The sequence below is a fragment of the Mangifera indica genome, chromosome 14 (assembly GCF_011075055.1).
Source record: "Mangifera indica cultivar Alphonso chromosome 14, CATAS_Mindica_2.1, whole genome shotgun sequence".
Lineage (NCBI taxonomy): Eukaryota > Viridiplantae > Streptophyta > Magnoliopsida > Sapindales > Anacardiaceae > Mangifera > Mangifera indica.
The window spans coordinates 7,835,927-7,862,411 of NC_058150.1; the positions used below are offsets into that span (position 1 = coordinate 7,835,927).

The window sequence follows — 26,485 nt, forward strand, 5'->3', positions numbered from 1 at the left end:
GAAAGATCTTAGGGAAGCTTCCTTTGTTCTTGGTATTAAAATCCACCGAGATAGAAATCGTGGTTTGCTCAGCTTATCTCAAAAGACATATATTGAACGTGTTCTTAAAAGATTTCAGATGCAAGATTGTAGAGTTGAAGATGTAACTGTTATAAAAGGAGATAGGTTTAGCAACAAACAGTGTCCTCATAATGATATTGAAAGGGCATTCATGAAGGATAAACTATATGCTAGTATGATTAAGAGTCTGATATATGCCCAAGTGTGCACGAGACCTGACATAACTTTTGTTGTTAATGTTCTTGGTCAATATGTTGCTGATCCTGGTCCTGATCATTGGGTAGCAATAAAGCAAATCTTGAGATATTTGTAGAGGATTAAGGATTTCATGTTTGTATATAGAAGAATGGAAACTCTTTAGGTGGTGGGATATTTTGATTCAAATTTTAGTGGATGTCCTGATGATTTCAAATCCACTTCAGGGTATATCTTCATGCTTGTAGGTGGGGCCATATCTTGGAAAAGTGTCAAGAAGACGTTAGTAACATCTTCAATTATGTATGTAGAGTTTATTGCTTGCTATGGGGTATCTAACCATGCCTTATAGTTGAAGAATTATATTTCTGAGCTTCGAGTGGTTGACTCCATTTCTAGGCCGCTTGTGATCTACTATGATAATTATATAGCTGTGTTCTTTTGCAAGAACAATAAGGTCAGTAACAAGTCAAAACATATAGAGCTAAAATATCTTACAGTCAAAGACCTCGTAAAGAAGGGAGACATCATGGTAGAGCATATTAGTACATATACAATGTTGGTTGATCCCCTAACCAAAGGATTCATACCCATTGTTTTTAAAGGTTATGTGATGAATATGGGTGTGTTAGAATCTTTTGATGTCTTAGGTTAGTGGGAGTCTTAAAGTAATTTTCTGGTTTTTTATGCTTGACTCTATGACATTATTTATTGAATGATTTATTATAATTATGAGTTTTGCAAAACTTATTATATGGATGCTTGATTATATATTTATTTGTGTATGGATATATGTGCATGTACAAGGTTAAGGTACAACATATGTCTCAAGATAAAGTTTCCCTTGAGGATGACAGTTGTATGAGTATGTTTCATTAGTCTCGAGCAAAATTGAAACATACAAGCTTCATTGGAAGCAAATGGGTTTCTCTTGTTTCTTTTGAAACATAAAGGTAAGAGAGAAATCATAAAAATGATTGACAGAGATATAGCACAGATTATGATTACTTTGTTGGGTGTTATTCTACCACACTCCTAGACTTGATCTGCATTGATTTGATCATTAGTAATTGTAATCGAAGACGATTTTGTGTCGATATAGTACATAAGTAATGTCTTGGTTCGTTATTGATGCTCATATCAATTGAATTGTTTATTATAGTGTAATTTATCTTTGGACTATAAAATAGTGGCCACTTAAAGTTAAAATCATTGATTACCCAAGAGTCAAAATTGTTTTCTTTTCCTACATAAAATAAAATAAAATAATTAATATTGCCCAAGTGGGAGAATGTTAGAAATTTCCTGATGTGAGCTAATATTAATTATAGTTTTGGTTTTATAAAATTGGGTAATTGGATAGTCCAATGTCAGTTTATAGATGAGCTTGAGTGATCAATAAAGATATGTCCAATACACTTAAAAGTAATTGGTCTGGGTAGACGATTTAGTGTGGGCCTTCAGGTTTTGGACATTTAATGGGAGGGTTCAAATAATTTCTTATAAATAGACTAGGTCCCCACTCCAAAACCTAATTTTTGATAAGCTTACCCATTCAAAACTGTCATAGGAAGGTTTCTGAAGTGGAAGACCTATCATAACAAATCTTTAAGTTTTAAGTGGAATTATGAAGATCTTTGGTTTCAGAAATATGACTCAAACAAGTTTTTCTATAATCTAAATTATTAATTTTATATTCAATTTAATATAAGAATTCAGTATTCTATATTCTATACATGGATGTATTAAATTATTATTCGAATTAAAGTTTACAGTTGGTTCTTTGGCTTTAGCTAATGTGGGTACACAGCATTCGATGTGCTTACGCTAGATAAGCAACATGCAACATGGAGCAACATTTTTAGACATGCAACATGGAATTTTTTCCAATTAACTTGTTTTTTTCCTTTTTTCAGTTTTCAATCTACAGTTTCAGTGACGAAACTTTCTTTATCATCTGAAGCCACCGATTGCATAACTTACAGTGGCTCTTTTTGTCTAAAGCATCATCGTTAAATTCACTATATTCATTAGATTCTTCCTTAGTCACGAAATGTTTTCATAAAAATGCAAAAACATTTTCTACAAACCCAGACTCATTAGATTTATTTGCATACTCACTAGTTTCACAATCACTAAGAATTATTGCCATCACTCGAATCTGAATCTGACCATAAAATTCACCCTCTCTACATTGTATAACTTTATTTTTCTTTACAAATTTTTTATTATTACTATTCCCCAAACACGAATTTGAAGTATTTCAGACAATTTTTTGTTTACCTTTAACAAAATTATAATGTTTTATTTATGTTTTTCTAAGATAATTAGCACAATTTCTAATCAACAAGGCAATTAGTTCTTCATTCAAATTTTCAAAATCAGAATTTTCAAGCAAGTTAGAATCAATTCATCAGAGTTTTTAAGAACTACAACAAAAAGAGTATTTATTGGCCTTTCCTTTTGTGGTATTTAATAAAATGCAACTAAAAGTGACGAAAAGTCCAAAAATTAATGACATATTGTGACATTTTAAATAACCAACACGATAAGAATATTTAGATATTTAATTTGAAAGCATTAAAAATGGCATGTAGTCAAATAATTAATAACTTATTATGGTATTTATAATAATTGACACTAAACGAATATTTAGTGATATTTTTTATAGCATTTATATTAAAAGCCGCTAAAAAAAATAACAAGTCAAAAAGTTTAATATATTATGTGGCATTTATTATAATTGCCACTATCAAGTTTATATCTCCTTCCTAAATAAAAACTCATAAGTCAACATTAGTTTATATTTATCCTTTATTTAAACAAACCTTCTAGTCTTCCTTTCTTGGACTCATCAAGGAATTTGGAGTCAAAAAATTTAAAGTGTTTTTGTGACATTTATAATAATTGCTACTATAAAAAATTTTATTGATGATAATTTTTTCACTTTTATTAGATCAGACAGTCCAGTCATATTTGTATTGTGTCAGTTTAGGTTTTGAGATATAAATCTTCAATCCTTACTCAATTCAAAATAGAATCATGTCAAAATTTTTTTAATTTTAATCTAAGTTGAACTATATTCAAATTGATTTGATACAACTTGATGTGACATGAAATTGTCTAATGTTTTCACTCTTGTGAGGGTTGAGTTCTTCTATTAAAGGTAAACATGAAATTGATATAAGGGCATAAAACTATGAGATATGATATTGATATGATCATACTCATTCATTAATTGTTTAATTTCTCTTTCGTTTTGCTAAGTATAGTTTTTTGTTTGTTATTCTTTGTAGGGTTGAGAATGTCCAAGTACCTTACCTAAACATCTCTTGGCTTGAGTTTGAATCGAACAAAAAATAGTTCAACTTGAGTTTATTAAGTCAAAATTAAAAGTAGCTTGAGTGTAGTTTGAATAAAAAATGATTTATCTTGGTTTGGTTTGAATTCATAGCTCGAATCAATGATTCGAATTTATAACTTGATTCTTCTCGTATTTATTATTTTAATTGATGGTTTGAATTTGTGGTTTGAATTTGTCCCTTATTGACAAAACAATGTTGTTTAATATACAAAATCATTAATTCAAGCTAAATCGAATTTCAAATTCAAATTATGAATTTAAGCTAATTCAAACCATAAATTTGAACTAAATCAAGTCATAAATTCAAACTATTTATTTGCACTATGAATTCAAATTGAATCGAGTCAAACACCTTTTAACTCAAATTTGGCTTAGTTTAAAAAAACAAGTTAAATCTTTTAGCTCAAATTCAAATTGAATGAATTCGAGTCCAACTGAACCAAATTGAGTTGGCTTTCGAGATTAAGTCGACTTTATTTAGATCCAACCCCAACCCTAACCCAATTTTTTTGTGTTGTATTTGGTAAGTGAATCATAATAAAAATTGTCAACTCTATGTTTTACCTTTGTTTTTTTTTCCTTCCTGTGAAATTTTTAGTGGGAAATTTTCAACTTAAATTTCAATTTGTTAAAAAAATGGTTTTTAATGAATTTTATTTTGAAAGACATTTTTAAAATTTTCTAAAAATTTTGCATATTCCTTAATTAAAATTTCTTAACTTAAAACTTATTCATTAATTAATCAATCCCATCTTATTTAATTTACTTTTTTTTTCCTTTTTTTGCTGCCTAATTTTCTCATCATGTTTTTATTTTCTTCATTGCCGCCTAATCTGTCTTCTTCTTTGCTTTTTTTCTTTTTTTTTTTTTGCTTCGTCACGCTCATCTCTCAACATAGGGTTTGATACTGATTGTTATAGATTTTTTACCCTCATTGTCTTTGAAATTTTCATCTTGAAATTTTCATCTGGAGATAAACTTATAAGTTTTTTATCTATCTTTTATTGTGCAATTTCAAACTTGTTTGCTTTTAAGTTTAATAAGTGGATGGGGTTAGATGAATTTCACTTTGTATAGGCTGCATAAGAAAATTTTGGATGATGGGTCATAAATTTGTGATTAACTTTTGAGTATTTGTAAATTGTGATTGTTATTGACATTTGAATTTCACACTTTTTATATTGTTATTGTAAAGATTGTATAAGCAAATGTCTTTTGACCAATTTACTCAGACCAAAAGATACATAACACATGAATAAAATGTCTAGTATTTTACACACAAAAAGTTCATTGAGAAACATCATGTCTTACATAAACTATTCTTATCCAAACTATACGATGGAAGGATTCACAAATATTCTAGTCTTCTTATATAAACTTTTTAAGTGATGTCTGTTAATTTGTTCATAATTGATATAGTGTTTATAATTGAACCACGTTGAATGAATAAAGAATAAAGAAAATTTGAATAACTTGGCATTATAGTGAATAGAGAAACAAAAACTATGTTGGGGCAAGTTAAGAAAATTTTAGTGAGGTCTCTTGGTATAAATTGACATGTTCTCTTGCTTTTCCTTGTCTTTTTTTCTTAAATTTTTTTAATTTAAGAAAAACTGAACTCATGCTTGGTTTGACAGGTTGTGCTTGTGCTAACTATTGATCGCATCTCCATTATGGCCTACGGACTTGAAATCTAGTCATTCTTGTTTTCCATTAATTTGGGTTTGATTTGTAAACAAGATTATTCTATTTTATATAGTACAATGCACAACAAAAGGGCACAATGGTTGTAGTTGAAAGTAGTAAGGGTGATGAATAATTCAATAAAATTATTGAATTGAAAAATAAGGTATTGGTTTCAATATGTTTTTTTTTTAATTAAATGTATGTGATATTGTTGTGAAAGATATATTTGACTCCATTGATTATTGTTTTTTTATCTAATATATTGTTCCGCTTAATTTATAGTATTCTCGTAAGGATTGTTTTATTTTGAATTAAGTAATATGAATTGATTTATTTTAATTTTTTTTATCATCCACTTATAGGTTTCTCTTTTTTTTTTTTTTTTTTTTTTTTCAGGTTACATAGAATGAATTGATTGATTGTTTGGAGCCACATTCATCTATTATTAGAGTTTAGTAAACTTGATAGTATTGTTGTTTTTTATTTTTATTAAACAAAATTTATTTTTGAGGAACTTAAAATCTTGTATGTTTTTAAAAAGCTAAAGTTTGAATCAAGAACTTCATTGTTAGTTTTTTTTTTTTAATTTATATACATTTTATTAATAATTAAAAATAATATATAAGACTATTATTAACAAAAGAAAAAGTCTTTTGTGGCTATTATAAAATCACAATAATTTATTGATTAATTTCTAAAACTTTTATGGTGATTACAATTACCATTAAATACCATAATTATTGGTGAAAAGAGAATATTTTTGAGTTTTTAATAGTAATTGCAAACACTTATATAAATTATAATAAAAACCTTTAACGACAATTATAAATGATGGTATAAATTATAATAGTTGTTTTTTAATAACAATTGTAAATGCTGATATAAATTATAATAGTCACTTTTTAGCGACAATTGCAAATGCCGCTAAATTGTATATTAATTAACTTTAAAAAAAAAAAAATTAATTCAATAACAATTCTAAATGTCATAAACAAATGTTGCAATGTTGTCGAACTTTTACTAGCATTTATTTTGTATTTATGCAAATGCTACAAATAATTATCGCTAAAAGCTACAATGATACTGGATTCAGTGGCATTTGTCTTAATGTCGATAAAAACATTAGTGTCATTTATAAATATCATTAAAAATTATAAAAAATGCCATTAAAAACTTTTTTTGTTATAGAGTTACCTAATTTTTTTTTTTGGTCTCATTTCTTCAGTGTGAGTTTGTATGCCTAGAGAGAGTCAATTAACTCATCTAGATGCATTTGCTTAGCATTATGCTACTCCTCTATAATGGTGACTTTTGGAAGGTACCTTTTAGAAAAAGAACCTAGCAATTTATGAACAAAAAACTTTATATGTGAAAAAAAATTACACAAACTTATTCATCAAGCTAATTAAGTGATTTGGAAGTGAAAAAAAAGAAGTAAACTATTACATCACTCAATCAGAAGATATCATCTCAATTTGTATAACTAAGTTTGTACAATTTATTTGTACGAATAGTTTTATTCCTTTATGGACAAGTTTGACATTGAAATATTTGACACTTAAAGCATAAGACCCATTTGAAATATCACAAAGTTTAAGATGAAAATCTACGATAAGTTTAGAATCAAGCATGGTTAGAATTTCAGAATCAGTTTTGAGCCTTTTAAGTCTAGTCTTCTTAACACTCTTTCATTCCCTCTTTTTTAATCATAAGCATACCTCATGCATCCTTAGCTATTTCAAAATTAGCAATAACCTTCATTTGATTAATTGAAATCGCATAAAAGATAGCATGAATAGCCTTAGAATTCCGATATGGAAGTTCTATTTCAGCACTAGTCCATTGGTCTATATGTTTAGGTTTTATTTGTCCTTCTAGCTCATCTACATGATGTTTCCAAGAATTAATAATCGAGATCCATAATTTTTCGTCATCAAATTTCAAAAAAAGCTCTCATTCTTACCTTCCAAAATGATAGTTGATTCCATCTAATATGGGTGGTCAAGTCGTTGAACCATCATCTTGGAACATATCCATTTGGAGGAGAAACAAGAGAAGAAAAATAAATAAATAGATAAGTAAATTAAACACAAATAAAAAACATAAAAAAATGATCTAAAACCAACCTTAGGAGGATTTAAAAGATTTTGAACTCACTTTACTATCAATTTGAGATCGAATATGATACAAATTGGTTGTGACCATAACAGTCAGACCGTCTTATGTAAGGATCAATATGGTTTCACATAAAACCATAATAGGGATATCATAAAGGTAGTGAACTACTATATCGTGAGATACATGAAAACTACAGTTAATTAATAAAAGATTCATCACTATTTACCACGGAAGAAAATATCTTATATACAAATATTGAACGATATTCATTACTGTTTGAATATGTGGCTACAATGGGATAAGGTTGTAGCCTAATTCGTGTATGTCATTAATGTTTATTAGCTCAAATCGAGGAACTACTGAGATAGACATTGTTTTATGTCTCAGCCTTGAGAGATATTGATTGATAAAATGATTGAATTGCACATAACTCTAATGTTGTAAGAACTTATAAAGATGTTTGCTGACATTCTGTTATTCGGGTGGCCATGACGCTTTGCTAGAGGCTAATATTGATCTGTGTCTGAATTCGATCCAAATTTAGAGATTACCGATTTGATAAAAAACTTATGGGTCACACGCATTAAGGGGTTGATATAAACTAAGAGACAAAGATCGTTTAAAGACAATCCTAATATCATGAAAAAAGAGAAATATATAGATGTGTTTTGACTGAAATCATTTAGTGCGCACAGTGCCACATAACATCATGCAAATGCACTATATGGTTTTGACTAGACCCACTTAGAAGTCTAATCGAGCAAGGCCAAATGATGGATGTGAGTTAACTGGTTAAATTAACTCGTGGGTAAGGTGTTTTAGTTAAACAAGGATTATTCAAAATTTTTGTTTGATCAAAAGTTTAGGATGAGTTGGAATTCTAATTTAATTAGGATTCCTATGCAATAAAACTTTTAATAAATTCAAAATCTTTTTTTTGGTAAAAAGTTTATATTAAGTTGGAATCTTAATTTAATTAGGATTCTTATGCATTAAAACTTTCAATAAATTAAAAGTCTTAATTTAGTAAAAACTCTCGGACACCTTATCACCTAAGTTGTTAGAGTCCTAACTAATTTAGGATTCTTACACACCTTATAAATAAAAATGTTTGGTTTGAGTCAAAGTTTTTACAACACAACAATCCTAAACACATATCTCTATATTTAAAATCTTGTTGACTCAAGCTTTTATTGTTGTGATATAATTTTCAAGATCTAGTGAATAGAAGCCTAAAAGCCTTCTTTCTAGATTGTCTCCCATTTGTGCTCTGCGTAGATACCAATGCATTGTCTCAAGAGGGTTGGATAACGATTTTTACATAGCTACGTGAAGTCTTGGAGAAACCAACAATGCAAACATAGTTTCTAAATAACCTATATGTGTTTAACATGTTCATGAATCTATGGGTATTATGAATGAGTTTTAGGATCTTTGATAATTTTTAAATTTTTAATTCCACTGTGTTACCGATTAACGACGCCTTAAAACTCTACGACAGCAATGCCTATCCTCTTACGTCATGAAGTCTACTCATATATATGCATAGAAGTATATTTGATTAAAGCAAAATTTGCTAGATTTACCAGAATTAGAAATGAGTTCATGGGTTTCTTATATCAACAAGCCATGGATCTTTCCCATATTAAATATTTTTGAATGCTATTAATTTGTTTAGGTGAACTAGCTATGAAGATTCACAAACCCAACATTAAATGTTTACTATTCTACTTGTGTACACATGCATACTCAAATTTGATTATGCAAACCCATATTTAAGCTTTAGGAAGATTTTGTTAACATTATAAATCATAAAAAACATTAGAGATTGATGAATATTGACATATGTCAAAAAATTCTATGCTTATAGTCTTGTTTTGTAACTTGGTTATGATATTTTATTTTGTCTTTCAACTCAATTAAACTTCTTACTAGAAAAACATATCCTTTAATAACATGGATGTTATATACAGTAATTTAGATACGAATATAAGTTGTACATACTAAATATTGTATAAGAGAATACATAATTTTTTGTGGTATTATGTATCAAGAGACTTTCATGTATAAAGTAATAATGTTTTTATTGAAATTAATACTATTAGTGTTATATTATATTGTTTGTTTCTTTATAATTTTCTTTTCCATCGTTAACCAAGTGTATAATACGTATATGACATAGTATAAAAGGATTCATTAACCTAGTTTTGATCCTATGCAAAATGAGATATATACCTAACACACATATTAGAGTGTCCTTTGAATCATGACTATTAGAATTTGTTCAACCTCATCAACATTTATCTCAATAGTTTTTGGGCAAAATCTTATCGGATTTTTGTAATTCTTGGACCGTCAGATTCCTCTGTTAAGCTACTATCACAGGGAACAAAAAAAAATTGAATTGGGTTTGAGCATTCTTCTAAATTTCATTAAAACCTCAATAACATCAAAGTAAACCCTAGTTTTGACCATTGTAGGTTCAAAATCAATTATCTCCTTAAATAAAAAGCTCCATGATACGTGAAAATATTCATTAGAAAGCTTATAAAAAAATCTTTTCAATGAAAAAACTTTCATAAAAATTCAATAAGTAGAGCTCCATTAACAGGCAGATCAATCAAGGCTAAAAGCACACATAAACTAACCAAATACCCATCACTCTTTATCTCCCAAATCCATTTCATTTCATTCCACATTTTACAACCGTAGATAGCGCCTTATCCAAGGGTCCACGTTTAAACTTGACAAAAGCAGCAATCCGTGTAGTAGTCCTTTTAACCAATCATCGTTCAGCTTTTTGGATACCATCTCCCTGACAACGGATTATTTAAATCCCTTTGTTTCCAGCTTTTGTCCTCACCCAACATAAACACGGAATTAAATTACTTGTTCACCGTCATCATCCTTCTTAGATCCAATCTTCAACTATCAACTCCGTTCAATTCCGTTTCAAATGGCCACTGAAGAGCCCGTTGTCGCTGTCGAGTCCGCTCCTGAGCCAGCCTCCGAACCGGCTGACGAGAAACCGGCTACCAAACCCTCTAAAGCAAAGGCTGCTAAAGAAGCCAAAGCTAAGAAGCCATCTGCTGCTAGGAAGCGTAGAAGCCCTCCCTCTCACCCTCCTTATGAAGAGGTACTGTTCGTTATTGTTGTGATGTTTTCAGATTTGAATTTTTATTGTTAGATCTGAAGCGGTGCTTATTTGGTTGTTTGGTTGCAGATGATCAAGGACGCAATTGTTACTTTGAAAGAAAAGACTGGTTCCAGTCAGTATGCGATTACGAAGTTTATTGAGGAGAAGCAAAAACAATTGCCGCCGAACTTTAAGAAGCTTTTGCTTTTTCATTTGAAGAAGCTTGTGGCTTCTGGAAAGCTCGCGAAGGTGAAAAGCTCGTTTAAGCTGCCATCAGCTAGGGCGGCAGCTCATAAACCTGCTCCGGCTCCTGCTCCAGCAAAGAAGAAGCCTGCTCCTGCAGCAAAAACCAAGGCTAAAACTCCTGCTGCCAAGCCGAAGGAAACTAAGACTACAAAGGCAGTGGCTAAAGCTCCGGCTAAGGCTAAGCCGGCTGCTAAGCCGAAAGCAAAACCGGCTGCCAAGACCAAGGCGGTGACTGCTAAAGCAAAGGCTGCTCCTGCTAAAGCTAAGCCTGCCGCCAAGCCAAAATCTGTGGCTGCAGCTAAGCCAAAGGCGGCACCAAAGCCAAAGCCAAAGCCTGCTAAGGCTTCGAGAACCTCTACAAGGAGCTCTCCAGGGAAGAAGGCGGCTGCTGTTCCCAAATCGGCTCCAAAGAAAGCTGCGGCTCCGAAGAAGGCGCCGGCTAAGAGTGTGAAGCGGAAGAGCGTAAAATCACCGGCGAAGACGAAAGTTTCTGCAGGGAAGGGAAGGAAGTGAGGAGAGAGAATACGGTAGTGTTTGTAGGGATAGTTTTGTAAATTAGTGCTATGGTTGTGTAACATCCATGAAAACATGACATCGGACTTTTGTTTCTTTTGCTTTGCTAATTTTTATATGTTTATTTTATTAAAATTCCCTAGGATTTATAACAGTTTTAAGATGTAATGTTCAGTTGAATGATTGTGAGATTAGTGCTAGAGTTTATGTAATGGCTTTACTTGATATATATATATATTTCAATTCTCTCTTGAAGTCTGAAATCGAATAATTAGGGTTAGGGTTAGGGCTAACAATTCGGGATATTTGAGTGGTACTTTGAACGCCTGGCTAAATTGAAGTTTTGAATCTATATTCCAAAGGTTTTAAAAGTCAAATTGGATTAATCAATTATTTATTGATTGGATTAATTACTGGCTTTCATTAATGTTAAAAATTAGTTTAGGTTTTGATTGGTTCAAAGTCAGATGAATTGATTAATTTTTTAATAAATTACTAATTTTATATTATATTAGATTAAGCTATAAGAATTTATAAAAAAAAAAAATTTATGACTAAAAAGAAGAAGAAGAAAAATGTATCTCAAATAATTATTTTATAAAATATGTAAAAAACTTTGATTTTCATTTTTTGTAGTATAATGGGTTAATTTTTAAGGTTGTAAAATATCATGCGACAGTGGTTTAAGTAATCTATAAAAGGATACTATAAAAGGATATCTCATGTCTATCGAATTGCGTTTTGTAGGCGATGGGCTGTTAGAATATGTCGTTCCTTTTTTTTAATTATAAAGGAAAGATATTTTTTTATTTAATTATTTTATTGAAATTATATAAATAAGTATTTTTTTTAAATATCCTAATTATTATAGGTTCGGATATAATCATTGTTTTATTTTGTAAATTTTTAAGTAATTGAAACTTTTTATTTTGGTTATTTTATCAATATATAAAATCTGTTAATTATTTTAATATTATTTTTAAAAATTTATTATAATTTAATAATAAATTAATCCAATTAAATTGGTTAAATAATAAATTAGTAAAACAATTACGATTCAATTTTTAAAATATTGTTATATTCAAACTTATAAAGGCAAACCAGGTCAAGTCTAAGCCAGATTCAAACAACTTAAGGTATGCGACAATCCTTGTTCTTGCCGTGAGCGATATAGATTCAAGTGCATTGCATCAACTCCCTTTTTATATTCCCATTTTTAGCCAATCAACCATATTTTATTCAAGTAATAATTTTCAATTGAAGGTGACAACAACACTGAATAGAGGGGAGCGTGCTTTGGATGCAAAAATTGGTGAGTACATTGTCTCCTCAGACGTATATATCAATCTACGGAGTCCTAAAAATTTTACAAGTTATTTCTACTGTTGAATGCAGCAAAATGGGAGATGAAATTCTGACGAAGTACTTCCAGATGGGAAGTGATTGGATTTGCAGCTTTGTTCGTTACAGGGTTTATATTCCATTCTTCTTACTGAAGATATTGATACGGCCAAAAGATTTATTTTCATCTAAGGTTTAGTTTATTTTGAAACTTTAATTTATTAAATTTCAAAAATCTAAATAATTCTCTATTAATCGTTAAAGTTAATAAAATCTGTTAGTTTTATAGGTAGAATTATCATTTAACCTGTAATATTAGAAAAATAAAATTTTATTTCATTTTCCTACTTTAGTTTGAAAAACTAATCATTTTTCCCTCTTAGGGTTTCATTCTTTTTTTTTTTTCTATGAGGACTTTCTCCGTCTCTAGCTGACTTTATCTTCCCACCTATCTTCACCAATGCTCTTTCTCCCTATCAGTGCTCTACTTGAAGACTAAAGCTGAAGACAAATTGAAGCATGGGTCTTGCGCTTCATCAATTCGTCGACCTATGCTTCAATTCGTCTTTGGGTGCCATCATTTGTCTTCACTGACTCCTAAGCCATGAAAGTCTACCTTCATCTAAAGCATGTGTCAAACCAAAGAGAGATGCGTCTTCTCAACTCTTTGGCTTCGGTCGCCAATCTTCAGGGAGAGCATCTGAAAGGGGAGAGAGCGTTAGAGAAGAAAATGGGTGGAAAGACAAAGTTACCTAGAGACGGAGAATGTCATCGAAGATGGAAGGGAAAATAATGAAACCTTAGGAGCGAAAATGTAATTTTTCAAAATTTAAGCTAATGAAAATTCTTACTTTTTAAAAGTGAGGTGGAGAAATGCGATTACATTTTATTTTTCAATAGTACAAGTTAAATGATAATTATACATTTAAAACTAACAAACTTTGTACACTTTAATCGTTGACACATGACTATTTAGATTTTTGAAATTTAACTAGTAAAAGTTGACAATGAATTAAACCTTGGGTAGGAATAAGTCTTTTGGTCTATTGACATAGCTTTTTTTTTTTTAATTTTTTTAAAGTTTGAGTGGGGAGGTCCTCCAAAATAATAATAAATTAAGGCCAAAGTACTTAATCTAACCAAAAGTTTACTCTTTTATCAAGTTTTCACCAATTATCTTTCAAAAATCTAAATATCTACTGATGAATTATTAAAGTTGACTAAATCGGCTAATTATAAGGATAAAATTATTATTTAACCAGTTATGTTAAAAAAAAGTAAAACTTTATCTCATTTTTTTCCCTAAACCTTAAAAACTAACAATTTATCTCTAGACTAAAATTTTAAATAGTTACATTTTCTTTCTTAGGGTTTTAATTTTTTAATTAGTTCTTTTTGGAGAAAGCAACTGTTTGCTAGAAAAACTAACTAAAAAATTAAAACCCTAGGGGTAAGAATGTAACTTTTCAAAACTTTAGCCTAGAGGAAAATTATTAGTTTTTGAGGTTTAAGGGAGAAAAAGAGATAAAATTTTAAAACTAATGAATTTGGTTAACTTTAAATGTTCATAGGTGAGTATTTGAATTTTTAAAAGATGATGAGTACTATTTCCCATTTCTCATGTTAGACCTCCAAAAGAACCCTTCAACTTAAATAAGTTTACCTACTATGTTAACATCAGAAACTGCATATTTATTTAATGGTCTTATCAATATTACCAACCAATTTATGAATGTCAAGTTACAAATATAAAGCATACTTTCGAATGCTTCACATACCACCATGTTGCATCCTAAGCATGAATTCACCATTTTTTGGCATTACGAATGCTTCACTTACCACCATGCTGCATCCTAAGCATGCATTCATCATACTTCGGCACACTGCAAAGTTGAATGGTGCACATCAGTCTCGGTAGAACTTCTAAAACATTCCATATCTAATTAGGCCAAAGGACTTCGTGCTTTGAAAAATATTAATTCCCTGTTTCAAGTGATGCAGTTTTTAAATTATTTTAAATGCCTTTAGACAACTCTTTTTCCTTGCCAACTACAACTCCTAAATAGTGAAAGGGATTGCTAAATATGTGACCCAAATTTGCTACTGGTTAGAATGTAGCCACATGTATGGCCACCTTCATTGAACCTGTGATGTTCACCTACAAGTGTAGGAGACATTTTTCATTCACATAATAATTGCACAACTGAACTATAAGCGATGTAATCTTGCCTTTATTTATTTATTTATTTATTTTTGATTGATCATACTCTAAATCTTCCCTGTGTCATATCTTAGGGACTTTTAGTTTTACTCACCTTTATCTGCCCGCAAAAAGCAAACTTTAATTCATTTAAAAATGCATAGCATTTACCATGTTTGTTCCTATCTCTATCCTTTATTTTCATTTGTCCTTCCGCACCTTCTTATCAATTTTTAATTTGCTTGATAACTTTAGAACATCATGAGAAAGTTAGTGAGATTGGTCAACTATTGGTAACCTGGTTTAAGATTGGAATAGATTAGTATCAGCTTACATGTTGGTGGTTTTGGTTTCAACGATGCAAGAAAAACGTTTGGCTCTTCGACTTCAAGATTTTGGCCCTGAAAAGTCAAGTTGCATCTTTCTTCTAAGTATTGACTAAGCAGAGGCAAAAAATGAAAATTTGGATGTGCTAAGAGAAGAGAAGTAGAAGCATGATTTGTGAGAGCACGTGGTGCCTACTATTTCTCTGGTTCTATGTTGAATTTCAATGGTGCACCAACATTTAATCAGGGAGGTGGGATAGAGGACCATGTATATATCGGAAAATTCAATATACAACTGAAGAGATCAGATATAACTGGGTTCAACTGCAAGGTATATAAGTGTTTACATGACTATTGCATTTGTTTTATAATTCAAGATAAGAGAATTATAATATACTGTCCTGACACTTGAAATTTATGGAGACTGTATTTGTTAACTTGCTCTCAAGTCAATGTCTGTGGAAGGGCAAAATATCTTAAGCTTAGTTTACCTGGTGTCTTTCCTATGCCTCTATTTGGTACATGTACCCATTCTTCTTGAGTGTTTACAATACATATATTAGGTAAATTGGCGAATTTGAATCACAACTGAATGATTTTGTAACATCTGCATACCTGAAAATACATACAGAAGTTTTTGATATATTTTAAAATCTAGGAGAAATTAAAGTCTTGAGTTTTTTTTTTTTTTTTTGAGGTTGTACCCATTTCTTGTGAGAAATTTTATTTTCAAGATTAATTTTATATATTTTTGTTACATCTAAAGCACAATTATAGATTAGAAATATTACTGTATCTTCAGTCCAACAATACTGAGCTTTCCCAGTAAAAATAATAGTTCATATAAGCTCTGCAATCCTGATATAACCAGTAAATATTCCTTGTTCAAAAATATAGAAAAAGAACTGATACCTTCTTCAGCCTCTAATGTTTGGCTGTGAATCTTAAGAAGGTTTTAACTAATTTCTCCTGCACTATCTGTGAACCATTTTGATCTTTCAATTTTCTGAATTGAATACTTGAGCTCCTGTTGAATGTTCAACCTTGAAGGTGATAGTACAATATCTTTCCAGATTGATCCAGCTTCGCGAGCTGGATTCGGGCTCTTGTAAAGCTCATATATGGATTCAGCATTCTCGTTCAACTTACCTACCATCTTCAAACAGTTTATTTCGTCTGGATCAACCAACAATGTCTTGTCTCTGTCTTTCCATCCTATCAACTTAAGAATAAAATGTTTTGTCAGCATTTCATATTATAGAAACACATTTGCAAATGACATTGTTTGAACTTTTCATTTATAAGTCTACTCCCAAGTACTTGTAAGGTGGTTGAGGTTGATTTAATCTGAGTTTATCCTTGCGACTTGGGAGGAAATTGAACAAACATTTGCAGTTTCATAGGTATCCCATAGCAATTTTGGGTTCCAGTTATTGAACTCTGGAGGAAAGTATGACATGCTATGCTACTTTCACACCAGATTAAGAGCCTAAGCCAGGCAGAGACAAATAGGATGTGGCAAGAGTAATAGCTGATTTACCTTCGGTGGGCCTTCAAGAGCATTGGTGCTATATAGCCTGGCATTGTCAACCAGTTGGCAGTATGTTAGAAATGCATTTGCAAATCTCTTGTGTGATGTCAATTGAGACTTCACTCTTACAGCTCTTCTGCACATTATAGCTCTCCTGTAGTTGCTCAAAGTGAACATTATAAAACATCAATATGTCAGCAGAAGAACCTTTTCTGTAGCTATTTAGTTAGAAAAAATAAAAACTTGACATCAAGAAGCTCTAGTGCCATGACATACCTAATGCCTCTTATAACTGCTAAGTAAGCATCACAAACAACCCCAACGAGTTCTATCCTGTATGGTTTTCTTTTGACCCCTTCTACTTGTTCTCTTTCTCCAGTTCTTTCCCAGTAGTTCTCAGTTACGGTCCCATCATCAGCCTCCTTATACCCAGGTCCCATGCGATAACGATGGCGGTGGACATTTCTGGCCATTGTTATAGTCTGCATCACAAATGGCACCCACGAGAGTGTGCCATCCATTATCACATCCCGACCTTCATTGAGTGCTGTTACTAGGAGGGATGATGCTGCATCTGTTGATGATTGGTGCACCTATTTGAATAATTTCTGTTGGATCAGACTATTTGAGTTGTATAATTTAATGTAGTTAGGTTAACTGATACTTTGTGAACAATGCAAACTATTTTTACATTACATCTCCTTCCTATATAACAGGAATAGAAATTTCAGTAAGAAAACTGATTGAAGCGTGCTCTGGCTACCACTAAAGGGTGATTAGGAGAGGGAACTCTTGAAGAATCATCAATGGCAGCAGATTTTTCAAGGGCTATTGGCAATTTTGATGTCACTGACCAGAGAACAACAGAAGAATTGACCTCAAATGAATAACTCATGAAGGAATTATGGAGGTTTCTTAATTTTTTTTTTCCCAATTTGAAGCAGCAAAACCCCTTGGGTCAGATGCAATGTCAGGTATTTCTTGCCCAGAATTTTGCATCTTATACTTCTGATTTTTTAATGGCAGCTGAAAATTTCTAAGTGCATGCTGAAGCAAGTATATTGCACAAGCAGATGACATGTTATCAAAATTTCAGACCAGAATCTATCCTAATGTTGGTCATTGAGCCTATACTTTTAAAAAGCTATAGTGTTTAGCTAAATATGTTTTATTTCAACAAGTTGGAATAATGCACTTCCAACCATGGGGAGGGTTGCTTGTTTCTTGATGAAAACGTCATGCACAGAATCCTGGAGAAAAACTTTTTTAGTTTTTTTTTTTCTTATTCAATGTCTCCTGGAGAAGGAAAATAATAAGAGGAAATTTTTCTAAATATGAGGATGTCTTCAGGAGCAATTTTACTTGTTTTAAAGGAACAAGAAATTTTATGTGACACATTTTTCTCATTTTCAAAATTAAAATGTGTAAAAATAATCTTGATGTACTTTCTAAAATTTGTTCGAACTGAATATGAAAATAGTGGACAGGCAAGGGAGTATGAAACAGAGGGCAGTAGTCTCTTTTTTCTCCTAAGTTAAAGCAAATCAATCTTCTCAATGCTTTGAATAAATGTGATCTGGGAAAACTGATGAGCATGTATCTGGTATAAGCAGTACTGGCATTTTTAATGGCAAAAGTCTTTTCAAGTGAATTATTGCGTCTCTAGTGGTCTATTGGATGCACCAAAGATGTTCCTTTCCTAGTATATTGACAAAATATTTAACCTTTAAAAATTTCTTTTGAATAATTTTTACCTGAGTACCACAATCTAGCAAAGCAACTCTTTTAAGTTGATTGTGTAGTGGCTATTCTGTTGGCAATATCATTGGCATGCTCATTTAGAAAGATATTTGTTTGTATATAATTAATTACTAGTAGATGTTGGTTGAGGAAATAAACTTCTCAATTATTTCTTTTATGCTATATAAACATTGAATGCTTGTGCTTGAGAGTGTAGGGGACAAGAGTTTGACAGAGTGATCTCACCAATTCGGCAGTCTGAAGCATGTCAACATGATGACCTGTGGAGCTAAGAGCTCTGTAGATCACATCTGATTCTTTGAAAGCATCTGCCTCAATCACGACTGCATTTGCTGCTGCCCCCGCCCAGAATGGTCTGTCATTTTTCACCAAAACAACCTAAGTTAAGACTTGCGTTGGCTATATACCACCATGACTTTCGATGAATTCTTCTGGTAAAACTCTCAAACTCATCTTTTAACAAAATTAGTGCATTCTTCTTAATTGTATACAGATTCTTATACTAACCTTGACCTATCTAGGAACAAGCAAAAGGGTAGCAAAAATACAAGCTATTGATTTTATCAATCAACAGTTTGAAGGGTAGATTAAGCATTAATTGTGCTTACTCTTTGAGAATGTCTTTGAGTACAGTGCTCTTTCCGGCTCCCATACCACCGCCCATGAAAAGGAGTACTGGACTTCTATTGCGGTGGTCGACAGGAGCCATGACCTCTGTACATGAGTCATCATTTGATGAAAGTCCCATTGCCTTCATTTCCTCCACTAATGTAGTGAATACTCTTGCCACCTTTAGATTTTTTGTTAGCCTCTCAAATCTTTGTTCCCTGCAACTCAAACAAAATATAGAAGAATTTCACAAATACCATCAACAATATAGTCATAGGATCCCGATCAACTCAGATTCAGCTACCATACTTTTAGGTTAGTATTATTGCAGATTCATTTCAATGGAATTCATGCCTTTTTTTGGTACTTTGAAATGAAGTTCAAAGCAATTCCAAGTTTAAAATAATGATTTGATGATAATTCTTTCATGTTTTGTCTATGTTAATATATTGATTCATCAAGAATGACATTACCTGTAGATCGCACATAAGTTAGCATTTAAATGAAAACCCTTTCACTATGGTTCAATAAAATTAGATTAACCCTCAAAATCAATATTTTTCTAAAGGGATATAATTTTTTAACCATAAACATGAGATTAGAGGAATTTGTCCTAATAAATAAAAAATGTTTTAACCGAAGTTGATGCATATTGAAAGTGAGTACCTCACAAAGTCAGAGAATTTTTCGTAAAAAATCATTTCTCCATAAATTAAATTTTACTCAAATTACACTTTAAAGGGTAGTATAAAGTCTTTAATGCTTATATTTTATTTTTTATGGCTCCTGTTATGTTTATGGTTTGTGTTTTTCATTTCAAATTGAGGTTCAAGAATTTTTTTACGATGAATGTTGTGTTTTTTTGAGTTAAAATTGGTTAAGTGATATAAAAAGGGTTAAATTGTGATTTTTGGTAAAAAATTCAAAATTTGATAAAGAAATGATTAAAAACTATTTGGTAAGAATTGATTGCATAGTAAGTGTGGTCAACCCTGTCGATGAGATTTCGAAGAAGGGGACAAAATAAAAATTTTAGACCAATGTTTTAAGGTAATGAAAATAAGAAATTTAAGTGAAATTTTATTAGATGCTATTTCCTTAGTAAGGGTTAATTAATATATTATAATAGACATTATAAGGTATTTTTTCTTGATATTTAGGTGCTAATGCCTAGTTGGGGTTTATTGATATACTGAAAAATCCTAAATAAATAATATTATTTTACCCTATCATAAAAAATATAATAAATCCTTCTAAAGCTAAAATATTAAATTCATCTACTGGAGTCAATCACGTCTACTCAAGTTTCTCGAATAATTTTTCAAATTTTATCACTTTTTCCTCTTAAAATGTATGAATCATGAATAATGATAACAAAATAACTAAACATATATTTTCATACCTAAAGTGAATTAAGTTTCTTGATTGATTTTTATTTTTGTGAGTGAAAATTTGACTATAGATAATCTTAAGGGGGAGATACAGATTTAGGGTTTTGTTGAGTGTAGGAAGGTTAGGAATAATGTTAGTCTTATTATTATTTTATATGTTTGACTATGTTTGTGTAACCTTTAACTTGTGATTAATATTGTAAAACCCCCCAAATATGGATATTTTAACTAATAGTCCACTTATGTTTATGCACAATATGTTAGAAACTTATGAAGTAAATAATGAAATACCATGCTCCAACCCTTGTATATTTTATGTCTTAGCCGTGTGTTTTTGTATCTCTAACTACTGGAGACAAGAGTACATCATATCTTTTATATTTAGGTTTTTATAGTTTCAAATTAACCTTTTTATATTTTGTTCACTAAAAGCGTGTTAAAAGACAAATTTACCCCTCATGAGTTATCAATATTTTAACCGTGTCAGCTTTAAGGCAGAGTAAAAATATTAGGGTTGTCATTACAAATATAATTTTCAAAACCTACCCAAGGTTTGGCCTAAACACTTTTTCACCTTTGTTGGTATAAATATCAGCTTTTCATCTAAAATCAAATCCTATAAGTTACTTCTTGATATATGATTATTTCTTATCTATAGGAAGAGAGAATGAGAGATGGGGATGAAAGAAAAATAAAATAATAAGTTTTTTTATATAATTAGAATATTTAAAAGGTTATATTTACTTTTTGTTAATATGATAATTTTGAAAAGAGAAATAATAGAGATTATATAGTAATTTTACTTCTTAATACAATTGTGTTTAATTTTGGCTGTGAAAACATTATTTATGCTAACTATGGGTGGAAAAGTTATAGGGCCAAATCTTAAGTGGGACAACTGATTTTGTCTTTTCAATAATTAACCATATTTCTGTCTCTCTTTCTTTCTTTCTTTAATATTCTTGGAAATGGCTTAAAAATATAAATTCCATAACTGATGTATTATTGTTCAAGTATTTGCTAATGAAAAAAGTATTCACCTAGTTGCTGCCATAACTATGCTCTTGAGCTTCTTTTTGGGCTCGGCATCAGAACTCAACACCTGAAATTAGAAAGATTTCATTTAATTAATAATATGTTTTTTTAGATCTTCTTAATTAGTTATTTAATTATAATTACCTGACTAATCATAAGATCAGCATGGCTCCAATGGAATGCAAAATAGCTAAGACTGCATCTCTCAAACTCCTCAACTAGCTTTATAAATAGAGAATCAGCTCCAGGCTCATCAGCAAAAAATGTATATATATCATCCTCACACCCTTCTGCTTTTCTTATATATTCTGCTGCTAATTTGCACAAATTTGGACAGTGTTTCCTATCTGCAAATCCCATTTGCCTTGCTGCATTGCAATTTCATCCACAAAAAATAACAATAAAAATAATACAAAATAATTAATCTTAATTAAGGATAATCTAATTACCATCGGCCTGATGATGGGAATTCAAAATTCAGGAATGAGAAGTATTAATATTACCCACATAATGGGGGAACCCTTCAAGCTTGTGAACATGACCAGAGTCCGAGGATCTTTTCCTTGGAATGATTTTCTGATCTCTTAGCCTTCGAATCCGAATGTGCACCGCTGCCGCAATGATCAAGCCTAAGGAGGAGGCTAAAAAGACTTGTGTGAATGTAGGTTTGGTGTCATTATCTGAAGATCAAAATTCTCAGGATCACCTTAATGTTTTAATGAAAAATAATGTATAAATCATCAAAATAATTAAAGGGTGAATGGTTTGATCTTTACCTTTCTGCATATCTCAGAATTATATTAATCTCTGGAAAGAAAATATTTTTCTATCTATCTGATTTGATGTTTGAGAAATTGAGAAAGAAAATTCACTGCCATTGCTATGCTATTGAAGCTGCATGTTAATCGTTATATTTGTTTGGAAATGACAGGTGGGTTCATGGATTTCCAGAAGTATAAAAGATTGATCACGCAGTGACACTTGTAATTACATGATTCATTTGCTTTGAAATTCCATGTAAGTCTTTGAAATAAATGTGATTAACTTGTAAGACAGACTACAACTTATGAATAACTCACGAGATATGAAGTGCAAATTATTTGTTTTGAATTTTATTATTTTTGAAATAAATTGAAAAAGTAATACATATATATATATGTCATCGATAAAATTGAATTATATCCATATCGATGGAGTGGAGGTAGGATAATTTTTGGTCGAATAAAAGTTTCCAAAAACTGACTTGAGTTTTGGTTGGGCAACCCCTCTAGATTTTCTATCTTAATTCAATAATGATTAAGAAGAAAATTCAAAGAATTTTACATTATATTCAAGTCGGATTTTGGGAGATTTTTTAAGATAAAAATAGATTCTAATAAAATAATTAATTTTAAAGGAATTTATACAAATATAACTAATAACTCTATCAATTAAATATGAATATGATCTAAATTAAATATAATTTTGCCTTCATCCCTAACCTTCTGACAAAACTCTAAACTAAACCCTCAACCCTATTAGTATCTAACTTTCATTGCAATATCTCATACCAAAAATACAAAATCAAACAAGAAAGATCATTATAACCAAATATTAAGACTAGTCTTAACTAATTGACTGATTGTGTTTTATTATTATGTTAATTTATCGTTAATGTGCAAACAATTTTAATATTTTAGAGGTGTTTAAACGGTATAATATGTTTTATTTACATTGGTTAATAGTTTTAAAAGTATAGAGATGTATAAATCTTGAAAATAACATGGAAACTTGTAAGTTGGAGTGAAATCCCTGGTTGTCGTAATTGTACTATGCCAACTGGGGGTTAGCATAAAAAATGCACTAACGTGAGGATTGGCATAAAAAAACATATAACCTTCCCAATTGGCAATTTTTACACTAACCTCAACCCTATTGTTAATGTAACACCCCTTTTCGAAGTATAACCCTATGGAGAGAAGTGTTACCAACCATGACTTATACAACATGCAATAATTTGAGCCATTCATACAACACAACTTAAAATTTAAAAAAATACTTTTCTTAAATAAATTGTTGTAGAAACATTCAAAGGATGTCTAATAATGTCAAATATTAATCCAATAAAAACATCATAAGGTATGTGTGTAGCAAAATAACTTAAAATATCCATACATAGTCCCAAAATAACTTAAATATAAATAAATTATTAAAAAGACTATTATGCCCCTCACGACTGTCCATGCTGACTGACCCTTTTGCACTGCAGTCATCACAATCATCTATTACTTGCAAAACATGAATGAGAGCGAAGTATGCGATAATTACTTAGTAAGTTGAAGACTCTACTTATCCTTTACTTATCTTTATTTTACCCTTAGTTTAATCCACTTAATTGGTCATTTGGAGTACACCTTTTGAGTCCTTATTTTGATAATGTGAAATGATTTTTAATTTATTGACTTATCTCGGAAATACCTTTTATCCCATAAACTAACTTAAGATTTTTTAGGGTCCTATACAATCATCTGGGATTCACTCATGTTCGTAATTTGGGACGACTCACTCCACTTCTTAGCATTTCAGGTGAAAACATTTATACTTAAACTTTAACATGAAACAGAGATTTAACACCTTGGATGCCATATGAGCTAAATACTATGTAGTCTCATTTCCCTTCACTATTAGATTACCATAACATAACTGAGCCTTATTGTGGGCTGATATACATTATTGTGGATATGATGTCTTACTATAGACTATTATTCCCTACAACAAGTGGTGTAGGAAGAAAAAATCTCATAGGCACGCCTTTATAAATACCCTAGTGAATAAGATATGTTCATGGAAAAACTTGCATGCATCTAGGAGCTACTATCTCAATCTAGGCTTGTATTGGCTTTCACTCTACTTGTCTTATTCTCTTTCCTTTAACTACATGGCTTCATTCCTTAAACATAGCTTATGGATAATACTATGTACTCTCTCCGTCTTTATTGCTATCCTTCAAGACAACTTATCAAACACCTAAGCTTAATACTTAACTTCATCTCTTTTCTTTCTTGTGTGCCCCATCGTGCATCATCAAGTGCACAATCATGCATCCTTTTCTTTATGCACATCTTGACCCTTTACGAGTAAACATGGTCGTGACATGCTATACAAACATTCATCCCTGGGTGCACAGACAGGCAGTATTCTCCTCTTGTGCACAAGTTTATCCCTCATGGGCATCCTTAGGCGTGACTTTCTGTGTGGTCATGCACAGGCGTGCATCCCCTCCCCCCCTCCTCATGACCTTCTTTCCTTTTTGGTTGTATATGTTTCAAACTAAAAAAAAAAATAAACATAGAATTAACAACTAATTTTTTTACCAATAATTTAATATAGCTATAAAAATTAATCAATAGTAATTAAAATGAATTTAGTTGCTAAAAATTAATTATAATTTTTCAACCCCCACTTTCTAAATGAAAGGAAACAATAGGTAACTATAATTAAATTTTTGCAACAAATATTTTACTTGTAAGTATTGTTGTTATAGTAATTAAGTGTTTAGTTAAAAAATAGAGGTAAACTTAAAAAATTTTAATTGTAAATAAATTTTCTTTGCAACTAAAATTTTTTACAATTAAAATTTTAGTTGTGATATAACATAGTAGTAGCAACTAAATAAATAGTTATGTAAAATACTATAAGAACATTAAAAAACAACAAATTAATTTGATGAAAGTATAATTAGGGAAGAATATTAAGAGATAATTTGTCATTGGAATTGAACCATTATGATGCATTTTATTAATTGATTTTCAATATGAAATTATGTCAATATATTCTTAGCATATAATCATATATATTTTTTTAACGATTAAAACACCATTTTTTTGTATTATTTTTTTCCATAATAATTGATGTACTCTTGGGGTTGGACTCTAACTAAGCCACCTTGACTTGAATTCGTGTTCAATTTGATTCGAGCCAAATTTAAATTGAAGTTTTAGTTTGATAATTCGATTAGAGTTTGACTTGAATTCTCATTTAACAATATCATTCATCTCACTAGTGATATTATTCATTCTATCGACAATACTATTTCTCCCTCTAGTAATATTATTCATTCTACAGACAACATTATTCATTTCACCAACAACCTTCTAACGACTCCTTGACCAAGTTCAAATTCATCTTGAATTTGGTTTGAAATTAATTACAATATTAATATATATAATATTATTATTGAAAATTAATAAACAAATATAATTAGTGGTTTTATATGGGAATTTTATTTTTGATGGTAAATTACTAATTAGAAATTTATCTGTGATAGGAGCTGACTTATGTGTTTTCTTCTCAGTTTGTTAGTTAGGTTCTTGACTTACCTTATTTTGTCATTTCTGCAATAACAATTGAGAAATTTATATGATTTGATTGCCTATATCTATCTAAAGATGCATATGTCATATTAGCTAGTATACCTATGAAATCCTGGTTTTCCATCACCTTTTAAATTGATTGTTGGCTCAAACTTTCTGTAAAGAAGAGGTTTGTTAAAAACAAACAAGACTCCACTGAAGGAGGTGCATATTTTGTGGCATTTAGAAGCAAGGAAGCTAAAGGCTTAAATTCTACTAAAACTGCATGAATGTCTTTGAAGGCATTGTCTATACAGGCCGGGTCTTCAAAAACGTTTCTGATATTGGGTTTTGCTGGAGATTTACACATCTTACACCTTTCTAACTTTGTTGCTAGATCAAAAATCAATGGTTACATGAGACAGTTGTCATGGCTAGAGTATTCACTACAGACAATTGCTACATCAAGCTATCTCAATTGCCAATTATTGGACTTTGCAATTGAAAGAATTGTCTTGATTGTGGTTGCTTTGATGACTAGACTGAATGTCTCTTTAAAATCAACACTCTCACGTTGATTGAACCCCTTGACAATTAATATGGCTTGGTAGCGTTCCGCCACTCCTTTAGAATTTCTTTTCA

The 26,485-nt window shown here is 30.7% G+C and overlaps 2 protein-coding genes across 2 annotated transcripts; one reads left to right on the plus strand and one right to left on the minus strand.

Annotated features, from left to right (window-relative positions):
• The first annotated feature begins 10,262 nt into the window (after positions 1–10,262).
• On the plus strand, positions 10,263–11,573 carry LOC123196939 (histone H1). Its single transcript, XM_044611094.1, has 2 exons — positions 10,263–10,559; positions 10,647–11,573. The coding sequence occupies exons 1-2, from the start codon at positions 10,380–10,382 to the stop codon at positions 11,316–11,318; spliced, it is 852 nt and encodes a 283-aa protein (XP_044467029.1). The 5' UTR covers positions 10,263–10,379; the 3' UTR covers positions 11,319–11,573.
• Positions 11,574–16,139: 4,566 nt separating this feature from the next.
• Positions 16,140–22,199, minus strand: LOC123196977 (calmodulin calcium-dependent NAD kinase-like; the record flags this gene model as incomplete). Its single annotated transcript, XM_044611142.1, has 8 exons — positions 16,140–16,407; positions 16,726–16,870; positions 16,993–17,309; positions 18,703–18,832; positions 19,086–19,304; positions 21,518–21,579; positions 21,657–21,880; positions 22,016–22,199. Coding segments are annotated over 8 exons (1,548 nt in total), but the record flags the coding sequence as incomplete, so codon positions are not given.
• Positions 22,200–26,485: the final 4,286 nt, after the last annotated feature.

Bases quoted from the DNA above. Each gene is read 5' to 3' on its own strand.
- LOC123196939 (XM_044611094.1), top strand. From the start codon at position 10,380: ATGGCCACTGAAGAGCCCGTTGTCGCTGTCGAGTCCGCTCCTGAGCCA. The intron at 10,560-10,646 runs GTACTGTTCGTT...GTTTGGTTGCAG, and splicing joins CTCACCCTCCTTATGAAGAG to ATGATCAAGGACGCAATTGT.